This window comes from Panthera leo, chromosome A2 (assembly GCF_018350215.1).
Source record: "Panthera leo isolate Ple1 chromosome A2, P.leo_Ple1_pat1.1, whole genome shotgun sequence".
Classification (NCBI taxonomy): domain Eukaryota; kingdom Metazoa; phylum Chordata; class Mammalia; order Carnivora; family Felidae; genus Panthera; species Panthera leo.
This window is the reverse complement of record NC_056680.1, coordinates 89,772,352-89,794,436: the sequence shown is the minus strand read 5'-3', so window position 1 is coordinate 89,794,436 and position 22,085 is coordinate 89,772,352. Positions and strand designations below refer to the sequence as shown.

General features: G+C 36.9%; 1 protein-coding gene across 2 annotated transcripts in view; it reads left to right on the top strand.

The window, feature by feature from the left end:
- The window catches only part of ELAPOR2 (endosome-lysosome associated apoptosis and autophagy regulator family member 2), a 182,191-nt gene that overhangs the window by 130,341 nt on the left and 29,765 nt on the right, over nt 1–22,085 (top strand). For both annotated transcript variants that reach the window (XM_042916730.1, XM_042916725.1), the window contains exons 9-18: nt 2,836–3,016; nt 5,187–5,315; nt 10,327–10,417; nt 11,099–11,201; nt 14,376–14,513; nt 16,011–16,274; nt 16,976–17,149; nt 19,182–19,371; nt 20,618–20,714; nt 21,290–21,391. In XM_042916730.1, coding sequence (XP_042772664.1) covers nt 2,836–3,016; nt 5,187–5,315; nt 10,327–10,417; nt 11,099–11,201; nt 14,376–14,513; nt 16,011–16,274; nt 16,976–17,149; nt 19,182–19,371; nt 20,618–20,714; nt 21,290–21,391 — 1,469 coding nt within the window. The remainder of the gene's footprint in view (nt 1–2,835; nt 3,017–5,186; nt 5,316–10,326; nt 10,418–11,098; nt 11,202–14,375; nt 14,514–16,010; nt 16,275–16,975; nt 17,150–19,181; nt 19,372–20,617; nt 20,715–21,289; nt 21,392–22,085) is intronic.

The window sequence follows — 22,085 nt, the reverse complement described above, 5'->3', positions numbered from 1 at the left end:
TACAGGAGTACTGATGCATAGGGGCACCTGTACCCCAATGTTTATAGCGGCACTCTCAACAATAGCCAAATTATGGAAAGAGCCTAAATGTCCATCAACTGATGAATGGATAAAGAAATTGTGGTTTATATACACAATGGAATACTACGTGGCAATGAGAAAAAATGAAATATGGCCTTTTGTAGCAACATGGATGGAACTGGAGAGTGTGATGCTAAGTGAAATAAGCCATACAGAGAAAGACAGATACCATATGGTTTCACTCTTATGTGGATCCTGAGAAACATAACAGAAACCCATGGGGGAGGGGAAGGAAAAAAAAAAAAAAAAAAAAAGAGGTTAGAGTGGGAGAGAGCCAAAGCATAAGAGACTGTTAAAAACTGAGAACAAACTGAGGGTTGATGGGGGGTGGGAGGGAGGGGAGGGTGGGTGATGGGTATTGAGGAGGGCACCTTTTGGGATGAGCACTGGGTGTTGTATTGAAACCAATTTGACAGTAAATTTCATATATTAAAAAATAAAAAAAAATAAAAAAAATAAAAAAAAAATAAAGAGTATTTTATTCCCGTGTAATATAAATATAGTCAGACACTATAGATCTTCTCTAATCCTACTGCCCGTTTGATAAGTCTTGTTTTATGAGGGTTTTTTTTTTCATAAAATGTTTCATGATTTTGTCTCAACTTGCCGAAGAATGAGTTGATTGTTGGTTTTTTACCTGTGCTGTGAGCCATCTGGCACTCGGTATCATTTCTATTAATTATTATCTTTCCCCAGTCAGCTCCACTTGAGAGCATCTGTCCCCATTAGAAAGGGAGGCACAGAATCAATCTGCCATGTGAAGCAAGAGGCTTTGTGAACAAAACTTTTCCTATAGAGCATTCGAAATTTGGCTTCTAAATGTTTACATTTAAAGATAGTGCACATTTTCTAATTTTTAAACATTTACTGTGCTTGGATTGAAATGCAGGTGGTCAGCTGACTTGGTCAAAAATATATTTGCATATTTTACTATTTTTACCCTAACCCAACTGGCTCTTCTTGACTAGTGTTACTTTACTGTTAACTAGCTGTGTCTAATTCTTGGGCAAGTTGTTTCACGCTTCTTATCCACAGCTTCCTCATTTATGAACTTGAGGATAATAATACTGACCTCCCAAAGTGGTGGGGAGGATTACGAGGTGAGCCCCCAAAATCAGTGCGAATGCTCAGGTTAGCACCACCCCACCTCTCCTGTCACGTGGGACCCACCTATTTTCAACAGTGCGGTAGGTCATACCTAACGTGATGGAATTTCAATGAATGTCCAAATAGGTCAGCGAATTTGTGAATTGATTGGGTTGAAAATTTGTTTTCTATACATGCTGAGCCAGAATTCGAAAAAGACCATCCCCCAATATAATGATGTTTCATTTGCTTATATTCTCAGAATTTTAGACTCCCCCTTTTTTCGGGGGAGTGGAGAACCCCTGCGGGATACAGGATCTAGTTTATTATTTTAGCTGTTGAGGAAGCTTCAGCAGGAGCGGCCATCATTTTACAGATGGGAAGAGGGAGGCATATGGGTGCAGTGGCTGGTTAAACTGTATCATGATGTGGGCCATAAAATGAATGCAGGAAGAGAGAGTTGTAAAAGGAAAAACATGTTATTTATAGTTCTGTTGAGACAGCTACCTTTTAAACCTTTTTCTTAAGCGTCCTTCTTCAGATCAGGTAATTTGCTCTTCTGTAAGAGAATACTTGAGAATAAAACTGAGTAGTCTAAAGGATATGCTATATAATTTTTTATTAACTGGAAATAACCATAGACAAGTACCTTTAATTTTGTTTCTCCAGCTTCAGTATTAGACTTATTATTGCAAAAATTGTTTTAAAGGAGAAAGATTCACTGGATTATATACCTATTGAAGGAAACTGAGTCTCTTTTTAAAAACTATAGTTATGAAAGAAATGATTTTTCTCTTTGCATTTAGAATACCTTTTTTTCCCCTTTACCAAGCATATTGATTTTGTTTGTGAAATGGCTAACCCATTTAATATTTCTGGTTTCAAAATGAGAGTAATTTTATAATCACAACTTTCTGGGTTTGGCTGAGTTACAGCTATTTTGTTGTATTTTGTGTTGTGTAAGGGTGTATGTATGTGTGAGAGAATATGAGAGGATGAGGTCTAAAAGATTACTGTCTGTTAAACTAGAGGCTGTGTTAGCCATAATGTTAGAAGTACCTGTAACAGGGCCCAGAATTAGAAATATTTTAGGTATGGCTCTTGAAGATTAACATCAAGTAGACAAAGATTCAGAGAGCAACCACATGTATTTGTGAAATGCCATAGTCTTCTTAAAAAGATGAATCTGTTCTTTTGTGATCACGTTGTGCTAAGCCTGGTGTTATGTGCTGGGGGGTGAGGGAAAGGAAGAGGGTGGTGGAGATCTCCAAATGAGAAAAGTAGTGTCTGAATAGAAACATATGTTGGTTATGGAATAGAGTGAATGAGTAGCTAGAAGAGTAAGGGTTATACTCATGTGTCTATATTTTAAAGAGGAATTCCACAATGAGGAACTTGTTGTATGAATGAGGTAAGGCCACCTGTAGCTCATAGTGAAAACATTTGGAAGTAACAGTCATTCTCCCACCAAAGGTTTTTCTTCTTGTCTCATTTTGTTACTAATGTTTTAGAGTCTTTTCAGCTGGCCCTTCTATCATGTGTGACTCTTCCTAGGCTTTATGTTTAACACTTTTTGTTATTGGAAATTTAAAGGAAAAATACAATTTTATATCACCTGCAAGTTTTGTTTTGTTTTGTTCCCTACCTCCCCCTTTCCCCCCCTCCCAGACACAAATTATGTACAAGTGGATAGAGCCCAAAATCTGCCGGGAGGATGTCACGGATGCAATTAGGTTGCCCCCTTCTGGAGAGAAGAAGGATTGTCCACCTTGCAACCCTGGCTTTTATAACAATGGATCATCTTCTTGCCATCCCTGCCCTCCTGGAACATTTTCGGATGGAACAAAGGGTAGGATGCCAATTGGTCAAAGAATTGGACCTTTAGCCAAATAATCTTGCTGGACTATTGTGACCTTGTTAACTGTTTTTATGGAAGACTTATAAAACATACTTATCTCAGGAGAGTTGAGAAATATTATAATGAATTAGGAGATAAGGTCTTCTTTTTTTGTTGTTTTTTTTTTTGTTTTTTTTTTGTTTTTTTTTTTTTTGATTTCTGCTACTGACCCGATTTCTTTCTTTCTTTCTTTTTTTCAATATATGAAGTTTATTGTCAAGTTGGTTTCCATACAACACCCAGTGCTCATCCCAAAAGGTGCCCTCCTCAATACCCATCACCCACCCTCCCCTCCCTCCCACCCCCCATCAACCCTCAGTTTGTTCTCAGTTTTTAACAGTCTCTTATGCTTTGGCTCTCTCCCACTCTAACCTCTTAGGAGATGAGGTCTTCTTTAGCATACCAAGGATAGCTTTCTAGGGGCATCTTGTGTAATATGTGTAATATTCTCTTAATGGGATGACTCTTCCTTTGATATTGATAAAAAATTCCACCATATTAACTGATTAAGGATAAGCACTCATTTTTTGGTGAGAGTGTACACATATGTGAATGCAAGCATAAAATATAACCTCCTCTAATTTACATTTTGTGCTATAATAATAGCAAAAATTGCTTGATCACACGGCAGTGAAAATAGTCTCTAAGTTGTTTCAGAGTGTATAGTTGGGAAAGTTTTAGCGTATATCAAATAATTTAGAAAGTAGTATACAGAGTTTGTTTTAATTTTCATAGACAAAAATTAAAATGCATTTCAGTTATAGCCATCTCACTTGAATATAACCATGCCGTATATTTACTATCTAGAGCCTGTGATAGATAGCATAAGAAGGACTCAGGAGTCTAATTGACTTCATTTTGAATCTACATCCTATAGGTGACATTCAGTATGATCTAAGTTACTTAAACTTTTTTTTTTTAAGTTTATTTATTTTGAGAGATAGAGAAAGCACAAGTGGGGAAGGAGTAGAGAGCGAGAGAGAGGGAGAACCCCAAGCAGGCTCTGTACCAGCAGCACAGAGCCCATCACAGGGCTCAAACTCAGGGACCGTGAGATCATGACCTGAGCTGAAATCTAGAGTTGGACACTTAACGGACTGAGCCATCCAGGCACCCCAGTTACTTAACCCTTTTGAACCTCAATTTTCCCATCTGTAAAATTGTGGATAATAATATGTAGCTCATTATCACTGACCAGGTTATGTAAAAATGTGTCCTATAGTAGTACTTTGGTATCAAGAAGTGTTTGCTCAGTAAATACTTCTCTCTACTGATGTGATTAATGCAAAGTGTGTTGGGCAAATTCGGAAATGGTTGGGAAGGATCCTTCCATTTCATTGTTGCAGATGTTAATTTAAATCAAGTTTATTTATAAACCTGCCTCTTTCCATATCTCTCAACAACTATGATCAGTTTTCAACATAGTGAGTATTTTGAATTTCAAGTAATCAGTCCATAATTACATGGTATAATACTCTGTTAAGTTTAATAAACAATAGGAAAGTTGAAATATTTCCTTGCTTGCAAGGTAGATGGAACTGATTCTAAGGTCACATATAAGATAACTAGTTTCAGATTACCCTTCTTGTGGAGGGTGATTTGATATTATCAGTTACTCTCAGATTTAAGGAAAAAGTAATTTTAAAATATTTCATATTTATCCTTTTCCTTTCTTCATGCGAGTCAAGTGTATAGGGTAAACTATATGCAGAAATATTTTTTGTTGCAGATTTCTTTGGCAACAGAAACAGATTTCTTTTTCTTTTTAATGTTTATTTATTTTTGGGAGAGAGAGAGAGAGCACACACAGGGGAGGAACAGAAAGAGAGGGAGACACAGAATCTGAAGCAGGCTCCAGGCTCCATGTTGTCAGCACAGAGCCCGACGTGGAGCTCGAACTCATGAACCGCGAGATCATGACCTGAGCTGAAGTTGGATGTTAACTCACTCAGCCACCCACGCGCCCCTAGAAAAAGTTATTAATTCTTAAGCGAATTGGCGCTCTAGTATCTCTCCTTCCCACCTCCCTTTTTGCTAATTAAAGTTTAGTAGTCCTTAGAGGAAGAGGAAGATGTCCAGATGTGGTTTAATTGTAATTGTTTATTTCACCTGTCTCTTGTAGAATGTAGGCCGTGTCCCGCTGGAATGGAGCCTGCGCTTGGGTTTGAATACAAATGGTGGAATGTCCTTCCTGGCAACATGAAAACTTCCTGCTTTAATGTTGGGAATTCAAAGTGTGACGGAATGAATGGTGAGTTCAGAATTCACCTACCTAATGAATGTATTTGGGTAATAGAGACTCTTGGACCCAGGTCTCTGAGAAACATACCATATATGGGTATGAGGAACCTCAATCTTACCAGTTGGCTACGTGTCTGTCTTCCAGCCCTCACATCAAAATAGTAAATGTGGTGTCAGAGCCAGTTGACTTTTCTGTAAGAATATGAACTATTTTGCATTTCTTTGGAGTCAGTTTTGAAGTAGATACTGATGATCATCACTTATGGTTATAAATACCAGAATAAGATCACCGAGGGATGTAATAAAACTTATGTCATTTGCCATTTTGAAGAGTAGTATGACAGCATTTCTGCCAGGATTTGTTGAGTTTGGCTCAGCACTGAGCTGTATTGAGAGGTGAAATCATCTCTAATTCCCCTTCCCTGTGAAATCTGTGACTGTGTGTACAAAATATATATGAACCCTACTTATTGAAAACTTGCAAGTGTGACAGAATACTTTGTGAGATGGTGGCTAAATTTTATTTGTTCTATAATTTTAAGACCTGAGAGAGGCTAGCACCTATTTGTTCTGCAATATTTGCTGGTTGAATGAGTGACAGTATCTATGTGTGTATTTTTTTAAATGTTTGTTTATTTTTGAAAGAGAACACAGGCAGGGGAGGGCAGAGAGAGAGAGAAAGATAATGGGACACAAGATCCGAAGTGGGCTCTGTGCTGACAGCAGTGAGCCCTGTCTGGAGCTTGAACTCAAAAACCGTGAGATCATGACCTGAGCCAAAGTCAGATGCTCAACTGACTAAGCCACCCAGGTGTCCCACCTGTGTGTATTTTTGAACTTGATGCTCGGAGTAGGTGTCACAAGTAATAGAGTTTTACACCAAAATACATCCTTTTACTTTTATCATCTCATTAGAAATTTTTATGAGCTCACTTTTTCTCCATTTTATATTTTGTTTTAAAAAGGTTCTTTATAGTTGCATCTGTTTTAAATCAGTACCTATCTGCAATAAATAAACTTGGGGTGTGGGAAGTGAGGTGAATACATGAATACAAAGATTGAAAAGCCGTAGGTCTTTGAATAATGTTGGTTAAGCATGAGTGAGAGTGGGAAAGAAAAAGCCTTAATATATATTAAACATTATGAAATACTTTCTTTATTGACTACTAATCCCATTTCTAGGAAATTATCCTAAGAAGAAGAAACAATAGAGTAGTTATTACCTGACCATGAAGGTGTTTGTTGATCCTGGATTGAATTCTAAGTTGAGGAAGTTAAGACCTATGGAGGAAAAATAAGATGGGAAGGCCAGGGAATTGAATGATTTCATGAAAGCATTGATAGGGGTGTGTGCGTGTGTGTGTGTGTGTGTATGTGTGTGTGTGTGTGTGTATTCATTTGTAAAGATCTTCCGGAACATTTAAAAAAAATTTTTTTTAATGTTTTTTATTTATTTTTGAGGGAGACAGAATACAAGTGGGGGAAGGGCAGAGAGTGAGGGAGACACAGAATCCGAAGCAGCCTCCAGTCTCTGAGCTGTCAACTCAGAGCCCGACATGGGCCTCGAACCAGTGAACCGCGAGATCATGACTTGAGCTGAAGTTGGACGCTTAACTGACTGAGCCACCCAGGCAACCCTATCTGGAACTTTTATTTGATCTTTTAGAGAATTTAGTCTAACTCTCAAGACACTACTTGGTAGCCACTTATTCCCTCCTTTACTTAGAGGCTAAATTTATATTTTTGCTAATTTTCAGGAATATTCAGTTATTAATTTGAGAAATAGACATCTCTGCCGTATTAGTATGTGATATTAGAATAGCAAATAGTAATGTGAAAAATACAATACAAAAATAAAGATGAAGAGGTGATGTGTATTTTTGTGTCTGGACAGTTCAATATCAATCTTTGAGAGGAGTAGCATTGAAAAGAACGGGGACCTAAGTGAGAGGCCCAGGAACAGCCTGTTTCATGAGGTAGTCACCCAGTCATGGGGTTCACATAGATGTGCTTTGACCAGCTTGATTGTGTGATTTGGAGTACTTTGAGATTCATGTCTTGTCAGTCTGAGTTTTACACAGTCGTAGAAGAGATAATGCAGAAGTAAATCTTCATGTGTTGGAAGTTTGTCTAAGAGTTACCTATAATTAGAGACAAGTTACTGTTTATCCATGAAGGTGTTCATAGAGCATTTTCTGTGGTAACAGAATTTGAAATGGTCAATCCGGCGATAGATGATGTTTATGAAAGTTATGCTGTACTAATCGGATGTTATTACAGATGTTATACAAGCATTAAAAGCATTACTAAGCAGATGTTATACAAGCATTAAAAATGGCAGTCATACGGAAAACACTTTGACAATGTTTCAAGAATTTTGAATGTTCCTATTCTCCAACCCATTAATTCTATTTCTGGGAATTTATATGAGGGAAACAATGTGAAGATGTGAAGAGAGAAATTACGGAAAAATACGTTAACTTTAGTGTTACTTAGGAGAAAAACTAAATTTTCAACAATGGGATATAATTAAATAAAATTATGTTGTAAGCATACCATATATTATTGAGTCATTAAAATTAGATGGGGAAATGTTTTTAATATAATAATAGAAAAATCAGAAGACATTGCTAATGAAAAAATCAGAAAATAGAGTAAATAGTAAAATCTAAGGTCTATTTAAAGTGTGTACTAGAAAGGGGCACCTGGGTGGCTCAGTTGGCTAAGCGTCCGACTTCGGCTCAGGTCACGATCTCACTGTCCGTGGGTTCGAGCCCCGCATCGGGCTCTGTGCTGACGGCTCAGAGCCTGGAGCCTATTTCAGATTCTGTGTCTCCCTCTCTCTCTGCCCCTCCCCCGTTCATGCTCTGTCTCTCTCTGTCTCAAAAATAAATAAATGTTAAAAAAAAAAAATTAAAGTGTGTACTAGAAAAATGATTGAAAAGAAATACATTGAAATGTTAAGAGGCCATCACTTGGAAGTGGGAAGTTTCAAGGAAGTATGAATTGTTTCATTTTTTTCGTTTAGTTTTACTTTATTTATTTATTTAAAATGTTTATTTTATTTTATTAAAAAAAATTTTTTTTAACGCTTGTTTATTTTTGAGACAGAGACAGAGCATGAACGGGGGAGGGCCAGAGAGAGAGGGAGACACAGAATCTGAAACAGGCTACAGGCTCTGAGCGGTCAGCACAGAGCCCAACGCGGGGCTCGAACTCACGGACCGCGAGATGGTGACCTGAGCCGAAGTGGGACGCTTAACCTACTGAGCCACCCAGGCGCCCCTGTTTGTTTATTTTGATAGAAAGCATGCAAATGCGAGTGGGAGCAGGAGGCAGAGAGACGAGAGAGAGAATCCCAAGCAGGTTCTGTGCTGTCAGCATGGAGCCTGAGGTGGGACTCAATTTTCTAAACCGTGAGACGGTGACCTGAGCTTCAATCAAGAGTCAGATGCTTAACTGACTGAGCTACCCAGTGTCCCATAGTTTTACCATATTTAATAAACATTCCTCCTTGGCACACATTGCTTTCCAAGTCATGGTAACAACACAGAATACTGGTTTAAAAATATATTTATTTGACCTAGTAATTCTTTTACTGAGATTCTTTTCTAGACAAATACAGAAAAACTTTACCAAAAATAGGTTTAGTATTATAGTGTCATTTATACTAGCTAAAAGGTAAAAACAATCCAAATGGTTAAATTGGATGTGTGGTCAAAAGGAGGTAAGTCCAGGGGAACCTGGGTAGCTCACTTGGTTAAGCATCTGACTCTTGACTTCAGCTCAGGTCATGATCTCACAGTTTGTGGTTTTGAGCCTCATGTTGGGCTCTGTACTGACAGTGCAGAGCCTGCTGAGACTTTGTCTCTGCGCCTCTCTCTCTCTCTCTCTCTCTCTCTCTCTTTCAAAATAAATAAATAAACTTAAAAAAAACAAGGAGATAAATCAAGTAGTGTGATTTGGTAAATTATAGATATTAATTATATCTGTCTCATGATAAACTATTAATTCAGTCATAAATATGTTAGTAAAGTATATGGATAAAATGCATATGCAGTAATGTTACCATATAAAACCATGGCACAAAATGTTATCAACAGTAAGAGCTCAGTGATGTAAAAACGTGTGCATCAAAAGATAGTGAAAAGAAACTCCTCAAAATGTTAACACTGGTTTTATTTATTTTATTAAAAGTACGTTTAATTTTCATTTCTCAATTTTTCTGTGGCTTTCAAAATTTTATAATAAATATAAATAGAATTTCTGAAAACAAATAAATAATGGTGTGTGTGGGGATGCTTCTCCTTTCCTTATGCAAGGGGCCCCTTTCAGCCTATAGTATATTGATTGTTTCTGTGCAGAGGACAGACCTTCCATCACCTTCTATGTGCAGCTGCAACTATACTGTTGACAGTAGTTAGCATGCGCCTTTCTCGCTTTTATTCACCTGACTCCTCAGTGAGTGTAGACCCAGTCTTGTCTTTCTACCCCTAGTGCATGGTTCCTGGCACTCAGTGCATGCCACTTGAGTAAATAAATAAGTGAATGAAGGCAGAACAGGAGTTTTAAATTAGGGAACAATAATATAGCAAACTATAAGAAAGAACGCTGGACCCCAAATCTTCATTAAGTAATTTGACATTTTTAGTTTCCGTTGGTTACCTGAAGACTAAGATTTTCCATCTCAGTTTATTAGAATGGATAAAGACCATATATTTTAGTTAAAAAAAAAAAAGCCTAATTGAGAAAACTTGTTAGTTTTCTCATTGAATAGCTTCGATGCAAAAGTATGTATTACTTGATTCTTCCTGGGGAATCATATAGAATGTCTGTTGATATTTAGGAGTCTACCTCTGCATGTAATTTGCTACTGCAAAGTAAAAATAGGGAATTTTGGGGGAGTATTTCTAACTTTGAACGTAAGCACCAGTAGTCCGTTTTTTAAACCTTATTTAAAAAGGTTGTTGGAAATCATTAACGGAATTTTTACTGATAAAGATGCCTTATCTCATTTCCAGGTTGGGAGGTGGCTGGAGATCATATCCAGAGTGGGGCTGGAGGTTCGGATAATGATTACCTGATCTTAAACTTGCATATCCCAGGATTTAAGTAAGGAAAACCAATTCTGATTCCCTTCTGTAAGAATCCTCATGCCTGCTTCCCTATAGAAATAGTTGAAGTATGACTGCCTTCATAACATACACTTACATTGTGATGGACTTAGCAAGTAACAGGTTGTTATAGGATAATGTATTACATTTAAGAATATCTGTAAAATTGGTGATTGAGAAATTATAACTGTTAGTTGTATATTACTTAGATAAAGCTCAAAGCTTTTAACACTAATTCTGTCCAAATGTTACAATGACCATGATTCTTGGATGCTTAATGAAGAGGTCTTAGTCCAAGTAGTTTATGGGAGTATCCTTTGGTTTATATATTTATTTTTCTCTCAGTTTTCTCTGTAAAGTAGTACGTTATAACTCTTTAAATCCCATTTGGGTTTAGTTCCCCATGTTGAAGCTTCCTAGTAAGGCATCTTTTTCCTGCTTTAGAATGGATGGTAGTATTTATAGTAGGAGATTCAAGCACATTAACATGGTTGTGTAGACTACTGGAATGGTATGGGTGTGCAGAGATTGAGTGAGGAAGAAGTTGTGGCTGGAGGCAGCCATTTATTAGGAGCAGAGATGAGCATGGCTTTCAGCTTAATAGAAAAAGTGACTTAGTTTTGTTCCATATTGTATTTACAAAATACTATAAATATTGTAATTTTAATCTGTCAACTAGACCACCAACATCTATGACTGGAGCCATGGGTTCTGAACTTGGAAGAATAACATTTGTCTTTGAGACCCTCTGTTCGGCTGACTGTGTTCTGTATTTCATGGTGGTAAGTGAAAGAGAGGCTTTCAAAGGCGGGTTTCTAAGCTTAGCGTTTTCTTTCAAGTGTCAATTCATTTATGCAAGTTGGGATAAGAATTCCATTTTCCTTCCCATTCTTAGGCCCTTCCAAAAAAATTAAAAAATATCTAGGGGCACCTGAGTGGCTCAGTCGGTTGAGCTTCTGACTTCTGACTTCCACTCAGGTCATGATCTCACGGTTCCTGAGTTCCAGCCCTGCGTTGAGCTCTGTGCTGACAGCCCAGACCCTGGAGCCTGCTTTGGATTCTGTGTCTTCCTCTCTCTCTGCCCCTCCCCTACTCACACTCTGTCTCTCTCAAAAGTACATTAACATTAAAAAATTTTTAAAAAAATGTCTAAAGAAGTCACTAAGAAATGTGCAATGTAACCCACAAAGAAAGCTTGTGTTCTTCATGGGAAAGACTGAGTGAGGGGGCTTGGGCAATTGACGGAAGTCAGGGAATATTAATCTGGTAAAAATTCCTTCCTAAAAATATGCCACCAGCCCAATGAAAAATTCGTCTCTAATAACCATTCAGTACTTCAAACCATCAGGAGGGAAAAACCTGTATTAATAAAGTGAAGGTAGAATATAATGGGAGTGTAAGGCATCAGGAAGAAAAAAAACTCTTCATTGTTAAGTTTAATAAATGTAGACAAAGGACTTTACTTTGTGCATGTTCTAATTTCACCTACTTTTTCCTGATGCCCATATATTTCAAGTCTTAGGTTGAGAAAAGTAGCAACACAAAATTTATTAAGACCTCATGTGGCTGTTAGGTTGTTGGCTAGGATTTTAGCACTGTAAGTAGTGACTTCATAGACATGATTTGTTTTTGCTTTTTTTCCCAATATTCTTTTAGCAGCTCATTAACAGGCTATTAACAATTTCCTACATGATATACAAGATGAAGATTTAAATATTTGTGATTACTACCAGATTAAAGGAAGGCAGACTATTTTGTTCTGAAAAAGAAAAATTGACTTTGTAGTGGTAAAAGAAGATCATGAATTGTCTTTAACACATCCATTTATTACACCACAAATAACCAATAAATATTCAATTCCCAGCTCTGCCAATTTCTTTAACCCTTTAATTCCTCTTCATCCTTGGTGCCATTGCTGAAATCCAGACTCCCATTATTTCTCAACAGCAGTCTCTATTCTTTTTTCTCAATTCTCTCATATATGCTGCTATCAAAATTATCTTTATAAACATACAAACACTATTAGAGGCCTCAACATCAAATCTACCTACTTTCCCTTGGTGGTTTTTTTATTGCCTGTGGCAATGGCTATTAAAGTATGGTCCCTGGACCAGCATCACCTGAGAATTTGTTAGAAATATAGCTTTCTGAGCTTCATCCTAGTTGTAATGAGACTAAATCTGTATTTTAACCAGCCATGGGAGTAGTCCTAACATCAACTCAGTTTTAAGAACTAGCAGCCTTTGAATACACTTAAAATTCCTTAGCATGGTATCTATATGGCTTTTTGTACTCTTAGCCCAGCCTCTGTTAACAAGCCTACTGTTATTACTACTCACATCTCTGTAGACACCCTGAATTTGTTACAAGAACACCCTGTACTTCAGTTCTCATGCCTTGACACTCTAAGCCAGAATAACATTCTTCCTTTTCCCCTTTTGTCTGGTGAACTCTCACTCATAATTCAAGCCTTGCTCAAACGTCACCTCTTCTGGGAAGCTTTCTTTCAATCCTTTAAGTAAAATTAGCCACTCTCTCCAGTGTGCTCCTGAAACCCTTCAAGAAAACTCTATTTTAGTCATGTGACTGTATTGATGTTTTTGTCTCTCTCACTTGGCCAAGCACTCTTGAGGGTAGGGATCACAGGTATTTACTTTCATGAATCAACCTTATAGTTTTTAGCTCATAGCAGAATCTGATCATTTCCTTTCCTCTCTGTTAGATTTGGTTTTCTCACAGGATTTTTTTGTGATATCATTAAATAGCATATAGGAATGCTGTCAGAATCATGCAGTGTTTTACAGAGGTAAGACGGTATTATTTGCAATAATGCAGTAAGTTCCTTTTATTACTGGAATAAGCATCTAGAAAGATAGTGTTTAACAAAGCACTATTTGTGTTGTATGAGCTTCTTTTAGGAAGTGGCATGTATCCTGGTTTGGTTGTTTAGTAAGCTGGGGAAGTTCTGCAATGTATGACAAACACATCCTGTTATTCCTTTCTGTGGTGTGAACTCAAGACACATATCTTTGTACCATATTTGATTATGTTATAATGTTTGACTCCTATGTTTACATCATAGAAAGAAACAGACATATTTTGAGCTCATGCCGTGTATTGTCAACATCCCAGATAACAGAAGCCCATCCAAATTTCTAAGCCCTCTGTTAAGGTTTCTGCAGTCAACACTAATTAGAAAATTCAAGGTTAGCTGAAGTTTTCACTTCAAATTAATTAGATGCATATTACATCGGTTGACTTACTATATTTGCTTTCTCACCACATTAATGACAGCATATTGGTTGAAATGTTATACCTTTGTATATTATTCTGAATATTGAATTTAGCTAAGGAAATCAGAAATAAAATATGATACAAAATTATCCTTTGGAATTCAAGTTTAAGCAGGAGATTTCATGAACTTAAAATAATGTTCTGGTTAGTCTGCACTTGGGGAAGCCTGGAAGTTGCAAGTATAGTTCAGGGGGAACTTATAATTCTTGTGCAAGACCTGCCTGGCAGAATCTCTCAACAAAAAAAGATAAACATGGAAAACCTTGCTATTCTGTGAGGGTTCTAGAAGTTTACTGTGAGAAATTTGAGGAATTACATTTCCCTTCTAAGTGTATTTCCTAAGCTAGAGTCATATGCTTGTAGGCGCACACACAGACACACACACACACACACACACACACACACCCTTAAATATACTATAATTTGAGACCTCTTTCAGGTTACATTGACAACGTGGTTTAAAAATTGTAATTAATAAGCTAGTGAGTGCTTATGTAGACTTGAAGCATGTTTTGAGAGCTCTAGAGTTATGTGCCCTCCAGATAAATATTCACTAACCTTACAGGGATTACTGTAAATACACACATATTTGTAGTGTATACATATGTATATCCATACTGAGTTTATGCCTTTTTTGTTTATATTTTTCTACTATATTTTAGGATATTAATAGAAAAAGTACCAACGTGGTGGAATCATGGGGTGGAACCAAAGAAAAACAAGCTTATACCCACATCATCTTCAAGAATGCAACATTTACATTTACATGGGCATTCCAGAGAACTAATCAGGGCCAAGATGTAAGTTCCACGCACTTTTTTTTTTTTTTTAACACAAAGATGATGCTCCCAATGGAAATTCATACAAAATGATCATTCAAATCTCTTGGAGGAAAAGATTTAGTTTTTTTATTGATGTAGAATCAATCATTTGGTTATGGAGTAGATTTGTACAAAAATGGTATATATATATATATATTTTGAGAGCAAGAATGTATGGAATTGAGTAACACAGTGTATCTTTGGATTGTTCTCCACTGAACAGATAGATTTGCTGAAAGCTTAAGAGAAACAAAATCTAATTTTGTAGTTATTTAAAAACATATTGTTAAAGCTTTCTGAGACTTTGAGAAGGCTGGTGACCGTCTTCCTCTTTTTCTGAATGATCTGACATTTGTCCGGGAGCCATCAACTGGTGTTAGTTTATTATTTCATTGTAGTTGTGTCTCCTTTTACATCCTGGAGAGTGTATATTACACATGAGTGGGTTAACACACAGAATTATTTATTCTCTTTTACTTTCCCTGCTAGAGTAGACCTTAATTCTCCCGTACGTAAATTCCATTGTATGTTTCAATAGTAGCAGGACTGTTATTTTTGTGGATCTCCATAGACGTGACTATCCAAGGTGAAAACAAGGTAAACCACTTAAAGCTGTGGTAGCAAATGCAGAACATTTTCTCTTTTCTCTTCAGACTTTCATCAGGGAACCCATTCCCAGATGTTACTTGACTCTAATTGTTCTTGACCAGTGTTTGGATTACCATAATGTGGAGCATGAATGTGCTATGGAATGCTTCCTTGACTTTTTTCTTTACCCCAGACAAGAAACAAACATTAAGTTGTCTCGGTTAGCATTGCTCTCTACTGATAAAGTGGTGCCCATTGCCTGGTGGGAACTAGATCTTCTTTGATGCAGTGTCAGAAGAAGGAAAAGTATAGTCAGGGCCAGGTTTTGCTCTCTACTATGCATCTTTTTGGTGGAAATCAGTCATAGGCTAGGGAAAGGACTAGAGAGGGAGAGTCCCAAAGGGGTGGTGTGATGGCATCAGTATTACACAGTGTTTGGGTGAGGACCAGAGTCCTGGTCTTCCAAGACTACTCCCTTGTCCAAAGCTTTTCCACTTGCCACACTGCAAACATCCTATGATATCATTACTTTTAGGCTTATATCCGAATAAACAAGTATGGGAGATAAAGTTGTTCCACTGTTAAACCATACCAGTTCATCCAGATGTAAAGCCTATAAACGTGCCTGAGTTTGTACCAGTTATGACAGATCTTGTAGTGATTGTGGCTAAACTCCTGGAACTCCATTACTGTGGAAATTAGCTTCTAGTGTTAAGATCGAAGGTTGTTTTTTAAAAGAACTGAGAAGAAATCATATTAATCCATTGTCACTTATAAACTGTTCGGCTGGAACACTCTGCTTGGTTCTTTGGTGATATCAACACAAAACACTCTGGTTTTACAACTCAGCCCCAAGGCAGAAGTCATTACTTTCTGCTCTCTTTTTAGAATAGACGGTTCATCAATGACATGGTGAAGATTTATTCTATCACTGCCACTAATGCAGTTGATGGGGTGGCGTCCTCATGCCGTGCCTGTGCCCTCGGTTCTGAACAGTCGGGCTCATCGTGTGTCCCCTGCCCCCCAGGCCACTACATTGAGAAAGAAACCAACCAGTGCAAGGAGTGTCCACCTGACACCTACCTGTCCATACATCAAGTCTATGGCAAGGAGGCTTGTATTCCATGTGGGCCTGGGAGTAGAAGCACTCAGGTAAGTGAGTGTGCGTTTCAGTTGTTCCCGGGAAGACACACCTTCATAAAGAAACTCAGAAGTTCCCTTTAATATTTCTCCGGCAACTACAGAGTTGCTAGCTATATTTAGAAATGGCTTTTTCATTTGTGCGTGTGTGTTTTCTGCCCTTAACATTTCTTAAGCACTTAATATGTGCCATGAAGGTCCTAATTCCTGGGGGCATAAAATAGTAAGGAAAGCACTCAAATAAGAATGCCTTCCAAAAATATTAAAATTGATATTTTGTGTCTTCTGTTAAGATAGAGCAAGTAAACTACCTCTGTAGGCGGGACATAGAAATATATGGAGAACAAGTATATCTTAGAACATTTTAAGGGCAAAGGTTGATGACATTTTTGGGTGAAAGAGAAAGTAGTTTTACTGCATGTTGACACTGGTGTAACAGGGACTTGTGGCTGTTTATTAAAATACCTTAATACAAGAAACTAGTTTTGGAGTAACTTCACTCTTACTTTTGAGAAATGCTGATTTTCCTGAACTCTACCTAGGAAAATCTAATTAGTGTTTGGAAATTCTCTATATTCCTATGGTAAAATATAACTAGGACAAAATTACTGAAAGAGTTTCAAACATAGAACTTTTTTGAAACACATTGTTCATAGCAGCTAATATTTTCTTTTGTGCTGTATATTTTTTAATTTCTTAATCTCTAATCAAAGGACCACTCAGTTTGCTATAGTGACTGCTTTTTCCACCATGAAAAAGAAAATCAGAGTTTGCACTATGACTTCAGCAACCTCAGCAGCGTGGGCTCGTTAATGAATGGACCCAGCTTTACTTCCAAAGGAACAAAATACTTCCATTTCTTCAATATTAGTTTATGTGGGCATGAGGTGAGTTCTGGCTGTCAAAGTGAGATGGAGCTGTATTTCGGCTTTGCCTGAGTTGATATTTTCTGTGTTGATGGCCCAATAAAATCTCTATGGGAACTAACAATCAAATGTCAGAAACTGAGCTGTGATTGCTTAAATTCTGTGTTGCCTCCTAGCAGGCCGGCTGGCAGCTTTCTCCAGCAGGGCCAACCTTGTCTGGTTCTGCATTCATCAAGGCACTTATCTAGCCAACTGAAGCCCAAAGCTTGGAGTTATGGTGTAGGTACTTGAAGCATCTTTCATTTTTTGTAAAAATGGGTCAGGCTTGTCAATCCCACCTATTTTTCAGTCTGGCAGTTTTGGTTTGGGAACGTTTTACTGTTCTTTATGTCGTCCGTTTTAAAAGAAAAAGACTTCCAAGAGGAAGTTTATTCAACAATAAAAAAGGAGGTAAGCAGGAGACAAATGTCGCTTGATCAGGTAGTGTCTGCTAATAAATAATGGGATCTTATTTTTCTATGGGAAGAAGCAGAACCTCAATTAATGCTGGTAATGGGAAGAATTACAGGACTATATGCCCAGTATTTTTATAGATCTATGAGGTCGGGGTAGGAGAGTATGTATATGTATATATACACCATTAGCAGTGATGAAAATGTAATAAGGCATTTCCTCCATGTTTCTTTCCATATTAACTTTGGCATCTCCAGTGGTCTTCATTATGAGATGCTGTGCCACACTTTGTGCAAAGGAAACAAAAAGAGATCTGATGACCACAGATGTTTTCAGACAAAAAGATCTGTAAATTTATTTGGTATAGTTTGGTTTGTCCTGTCCTGATTTTACAGGGAGAGATCAAACACACTTTATTGCTTAGTTACTCAGTTCATTTGACAAATAAATAAATATTAAATACCTGTTATGTTGAATACTGAGTGGAGCAGTGAATGAGATTAGTTACACATTATATTATGCTTCTTTTTGTTCTTGTGCCTGTGTTACCACTGTCTTTCCTTCCATCTTTCCCCTCTTCTTTTCTGTCCTCTTTCTTTCCTTTTTGTCCTCATTCCTTTTATTGTAGTTTACCTCTTTCTTTCCTCAGTAGTTTCTCTCTCATCTTTTCCATTGTTTTCATCTTCTTGGCTTCAGCCATTTAATTTAAGCTTAGTAAAAGTATATTATACCTGTAGTGTGAGAAGTCTTGGTAGAGGGAGAAAATTTTTTAAGTTTGGATTGTTAGCTGCATTAAGAAAGATAAATCTGTATTCTTTTCTTTATGCTCATGTGTGCTTACTTTACATCTAAGATCAGTAAAATCATGTCCTTTTCCCCCTTATATATTCCTTCATAGAAATTGTAGAGAAAGCTATGGTGATTTGCAGAGGGACTATAGTATATTCAAATAGCCTTTTAACTTTATATATTCCAACTGATTAAATGATTAAAAAAGTAAATCTCTGTATTCTCTTCAACGTACTGTGTAGTTGAGTAGGTACATGTCATTGAGTAAAGACACATGTAGTGACCAACTATTAAGAACTTAGATGGGGGTCCTATGATCTTGCTGCAATATGGCTTTTATGCTTTCTTCTTCAGGCTTCACATTTCCTTTCTGCCACAGTAGGCCGGTAAAGGAGAAGGAAGAGCAAGTCTTCTCCTTTGGAATTAAAATCTTCACTCAGAGTTATCTGGTCTCTTTGAATGCATTGCTATCCTATGAATCAACGTTTTCATAGATGATTTTAGTTCCTTAAATTAGATGGCTTTCATCAGCATAAATGATGCTTGTAGTTGGATGAGCAGTGTAGTATTGAGTGTATATATTCATTATAACTTAAATGACTCTCAACCCTGGTTAGACGTTGGAATTCCTCAAGAGCTTTTTTTTTTTTTTTAAAAAAATGCTGGTGCCTGGGCCCCACTTCCTTTTATTGAAAGCAGAATCTCTGCAGTGAGGAGAGAGCCACTGCTCTACTAGAGTCATTAGCTCTCTTGAGATCCACTTTAGAGAATGACTCTTCAGTAAAACCTCTTGATGACTTTGTTTTCCTAGGGGAAGAAGATGGCTCTTTGTACCAACAATATAACAGACTTTACAGTAAAGGAAATGGTGGCAGGGTCAGATGATTACACGAATTTGGTAGGAGCATATGTATGCCAGTCAACTATTATTCCCTCTGAGAGTAAGGGTTTCCGAGCAGCCTTATCATCACAGTCCATCATTCTGGCAGATATATTTTTAGGTAAGCTTCATTTCGTTCCTATATGCATGCATGCAGTTATTCTAAAATTATAGTACTGATAACTTGTCATTGTGTTGGTATTTGCCATAGATGATGAAGGCTATAGGTAATTCTAATCCCTTTGTAACATGGTTAGAAAGCTCCTACAATTGAGATCTATTGATCCATCTGAGTGAGTACAAGTATCTTCTGAGTTTACATATTAACTCATATGTGATAAGATGTTTTTTGAGAGTCTGTGCCTTTCATCAAGTTCTCTAGGAATTTAAGAAGCAAAATAAGTTTGGAAACCAAAACTATAAACAAAATAATAGTAAAAAAAGTAATGTATAAATCTAAATCATAATATTTACCACCAGTTTTCATAATATTTTCTTGTATGAAAAGTAAGCCGGTGACACTTAGCAATGGTGAATGTGCCAAGTTTTATTCCCTACCTGTTTCTTCTGTCTTTGTGGACTGGAAGGTATAGGAAAGTTTGAAGAATGACCTCTCAGTTATTTTTAGGGATCCAGTTCATTAGAACCTCTGGTATGGTGATAAAACATTTAACTACATATCAATCTAACAAGCTTCATAGGTGATTCTAACATACAGCAGATTTGAGGACCATTGCTATAGACTCCAGAGGAATTGAGCTTTAATTTTCAGCACCAAGGTCAGTCACCAAGCTTGTGCTCAGCATCAGAACTCCTCGTCTGAAGGAGAGGTTGCTGTTATTGCTTGCATTTTGGCTCTGCTCTCATTTTGCCTACCAGGAATGAGAAAAATGCCTGACTTTTAGATTAAACAAGTTTTGGAGTTATTTTCTGGAAATTATTAGGGCACAAAATTTTTTGTTTTCTCAAGTATATCTATACTGAGTTGAAAGCTGTATTAGCAAAATAACCCAGCTTGTTCTACAAAACCTAACTTTTTATATTGTTAGGTTATTGAAATGTCAGAGCTGGAAGGGGCTTTAGAGATTATCTCAATTACTTCTTGAATTTTACAAATTAGGACATAACACCCAGGGAAGTGAAGTGACTTAAACAAAATAACAGAGCTAGGGAGTAGATTGTTTTATTTTTTTATTCTATAGAGCTTCATAAGGTTCTTAGTCTTACCATGAACGCATTAATTTAATACGATATTTCTGGTCAAATGACAGTATCAAAGTGAAGCTGTTTTCTATTCATATACACAGAAACTAAATAAACCTAATTTTCCTGTATTGCTTAATAGCTTTTTTTTTATTGTTAACTAGGAGTGACAGTTGAAACTACATTGCAAAATATTAATATAAAAGAAGATATGTTTCCACTTCCACCTAGCCAAATACCAGATGTGCATTTCTTTTATAAGTAAGTGAAGATGCCGCTTACCTTGACAATTTTAATCAAAAGAATGTCTCTTCAGGGTGCCTAGAGTCATAGCTTATACTTAACAGATAATCAGTGATTAATTTGTAAATGGAAGACTGAGTATAAAGTAGGAAACATGAAATATTTTGCAAGTGTTATAGTTCAGATAGATGTCTTTTTTCTGTTATATATATTCTTTTAAATTAGGCAATAAAGAGACTCTACTTCATTGTCTAGACAGTATTTGTAATTCATACATCTTAATAACAGCAAAAGTAGATATGGCTTCTCTTCCCTTTAAAAATTTTTTTTGATTGTGACTTTGATTATAATTATAGTAACTTTACTAAACACCTTGATGATAGCTTATCACTTTAGCTGAGAAAATAGTCAACTCTTCATTGGCAGTGAAAGCAAATGAGCCCAGTTTGTATTAAAATTCTCAATTAGTGAACTTGGACACATTTTTCTTTTTCATTGTTTCATAGAGTATAGAAGTAGTTCTACACAGGATATTTATGTCTTGGTGATCTATGTCATGTCTCTTCTGTGGAATGACATTTGCCTTTCAATAGGTCTTCTACAACTACAACATCTTGTGTTAATGGCCGATCAACTGCTGTGAAAATGAGGTGCAATCCTACTAAACCAGGAGCAGGAGTGATTTCAGTCCCCAGGTATTCTTATTTCTATGTGATTATTTCACATTTGTATTTATTGTGAGGAATCAAAACTCCCCAGAATCTTACTATTTTAAAACATGGTCCCTATGAATGCAAAGCAGAAAGAGAACAGAAGAATATGTAGGTTTTTATTATAGGGATATGCTGTGTGTCTCTTAAGAGGAACAAGTCCTCACAAATCTCAGTACATCCCAATCTCCTCAAAGACATATTCGCCTCCTGTTTGCTTAATTGTCTTGAAAATTATTTCAACATATAATTACAGTGTTTGTATCCTTGTATTTATTCTTACTGTTTAGTCCCAATTTTCTTAAGAGCTGGATTATATATAACCTGGCTTATAGTTCTTGGTCAACAGTGAACCACCTGGGTGATCGAGATTGAAGTAATTGAACCTCTGAATCATGGTTTCTTTCTCTGTGAGAGAATAGGGGCCAGGGTGGATAATTTGTATGATCCATTTCCAGCTCCTCCGTTTTCTGATTAATAGTGGCAGAATCACCAAGGTAGAATCTGATCTATAGAATATATAATACAGTTCATTTGACTTGCTGGAGTTGAGGCAGTAGCTCTCCACAGTCTAGATTTGACTTCTACAGTCCATATTGAGTAGAAACACTAGGAGAAAATGGGCAATTTCATGGACTCAGAACTGTCAACTTAAATAATGCTTTCATGGTGTGAGTGA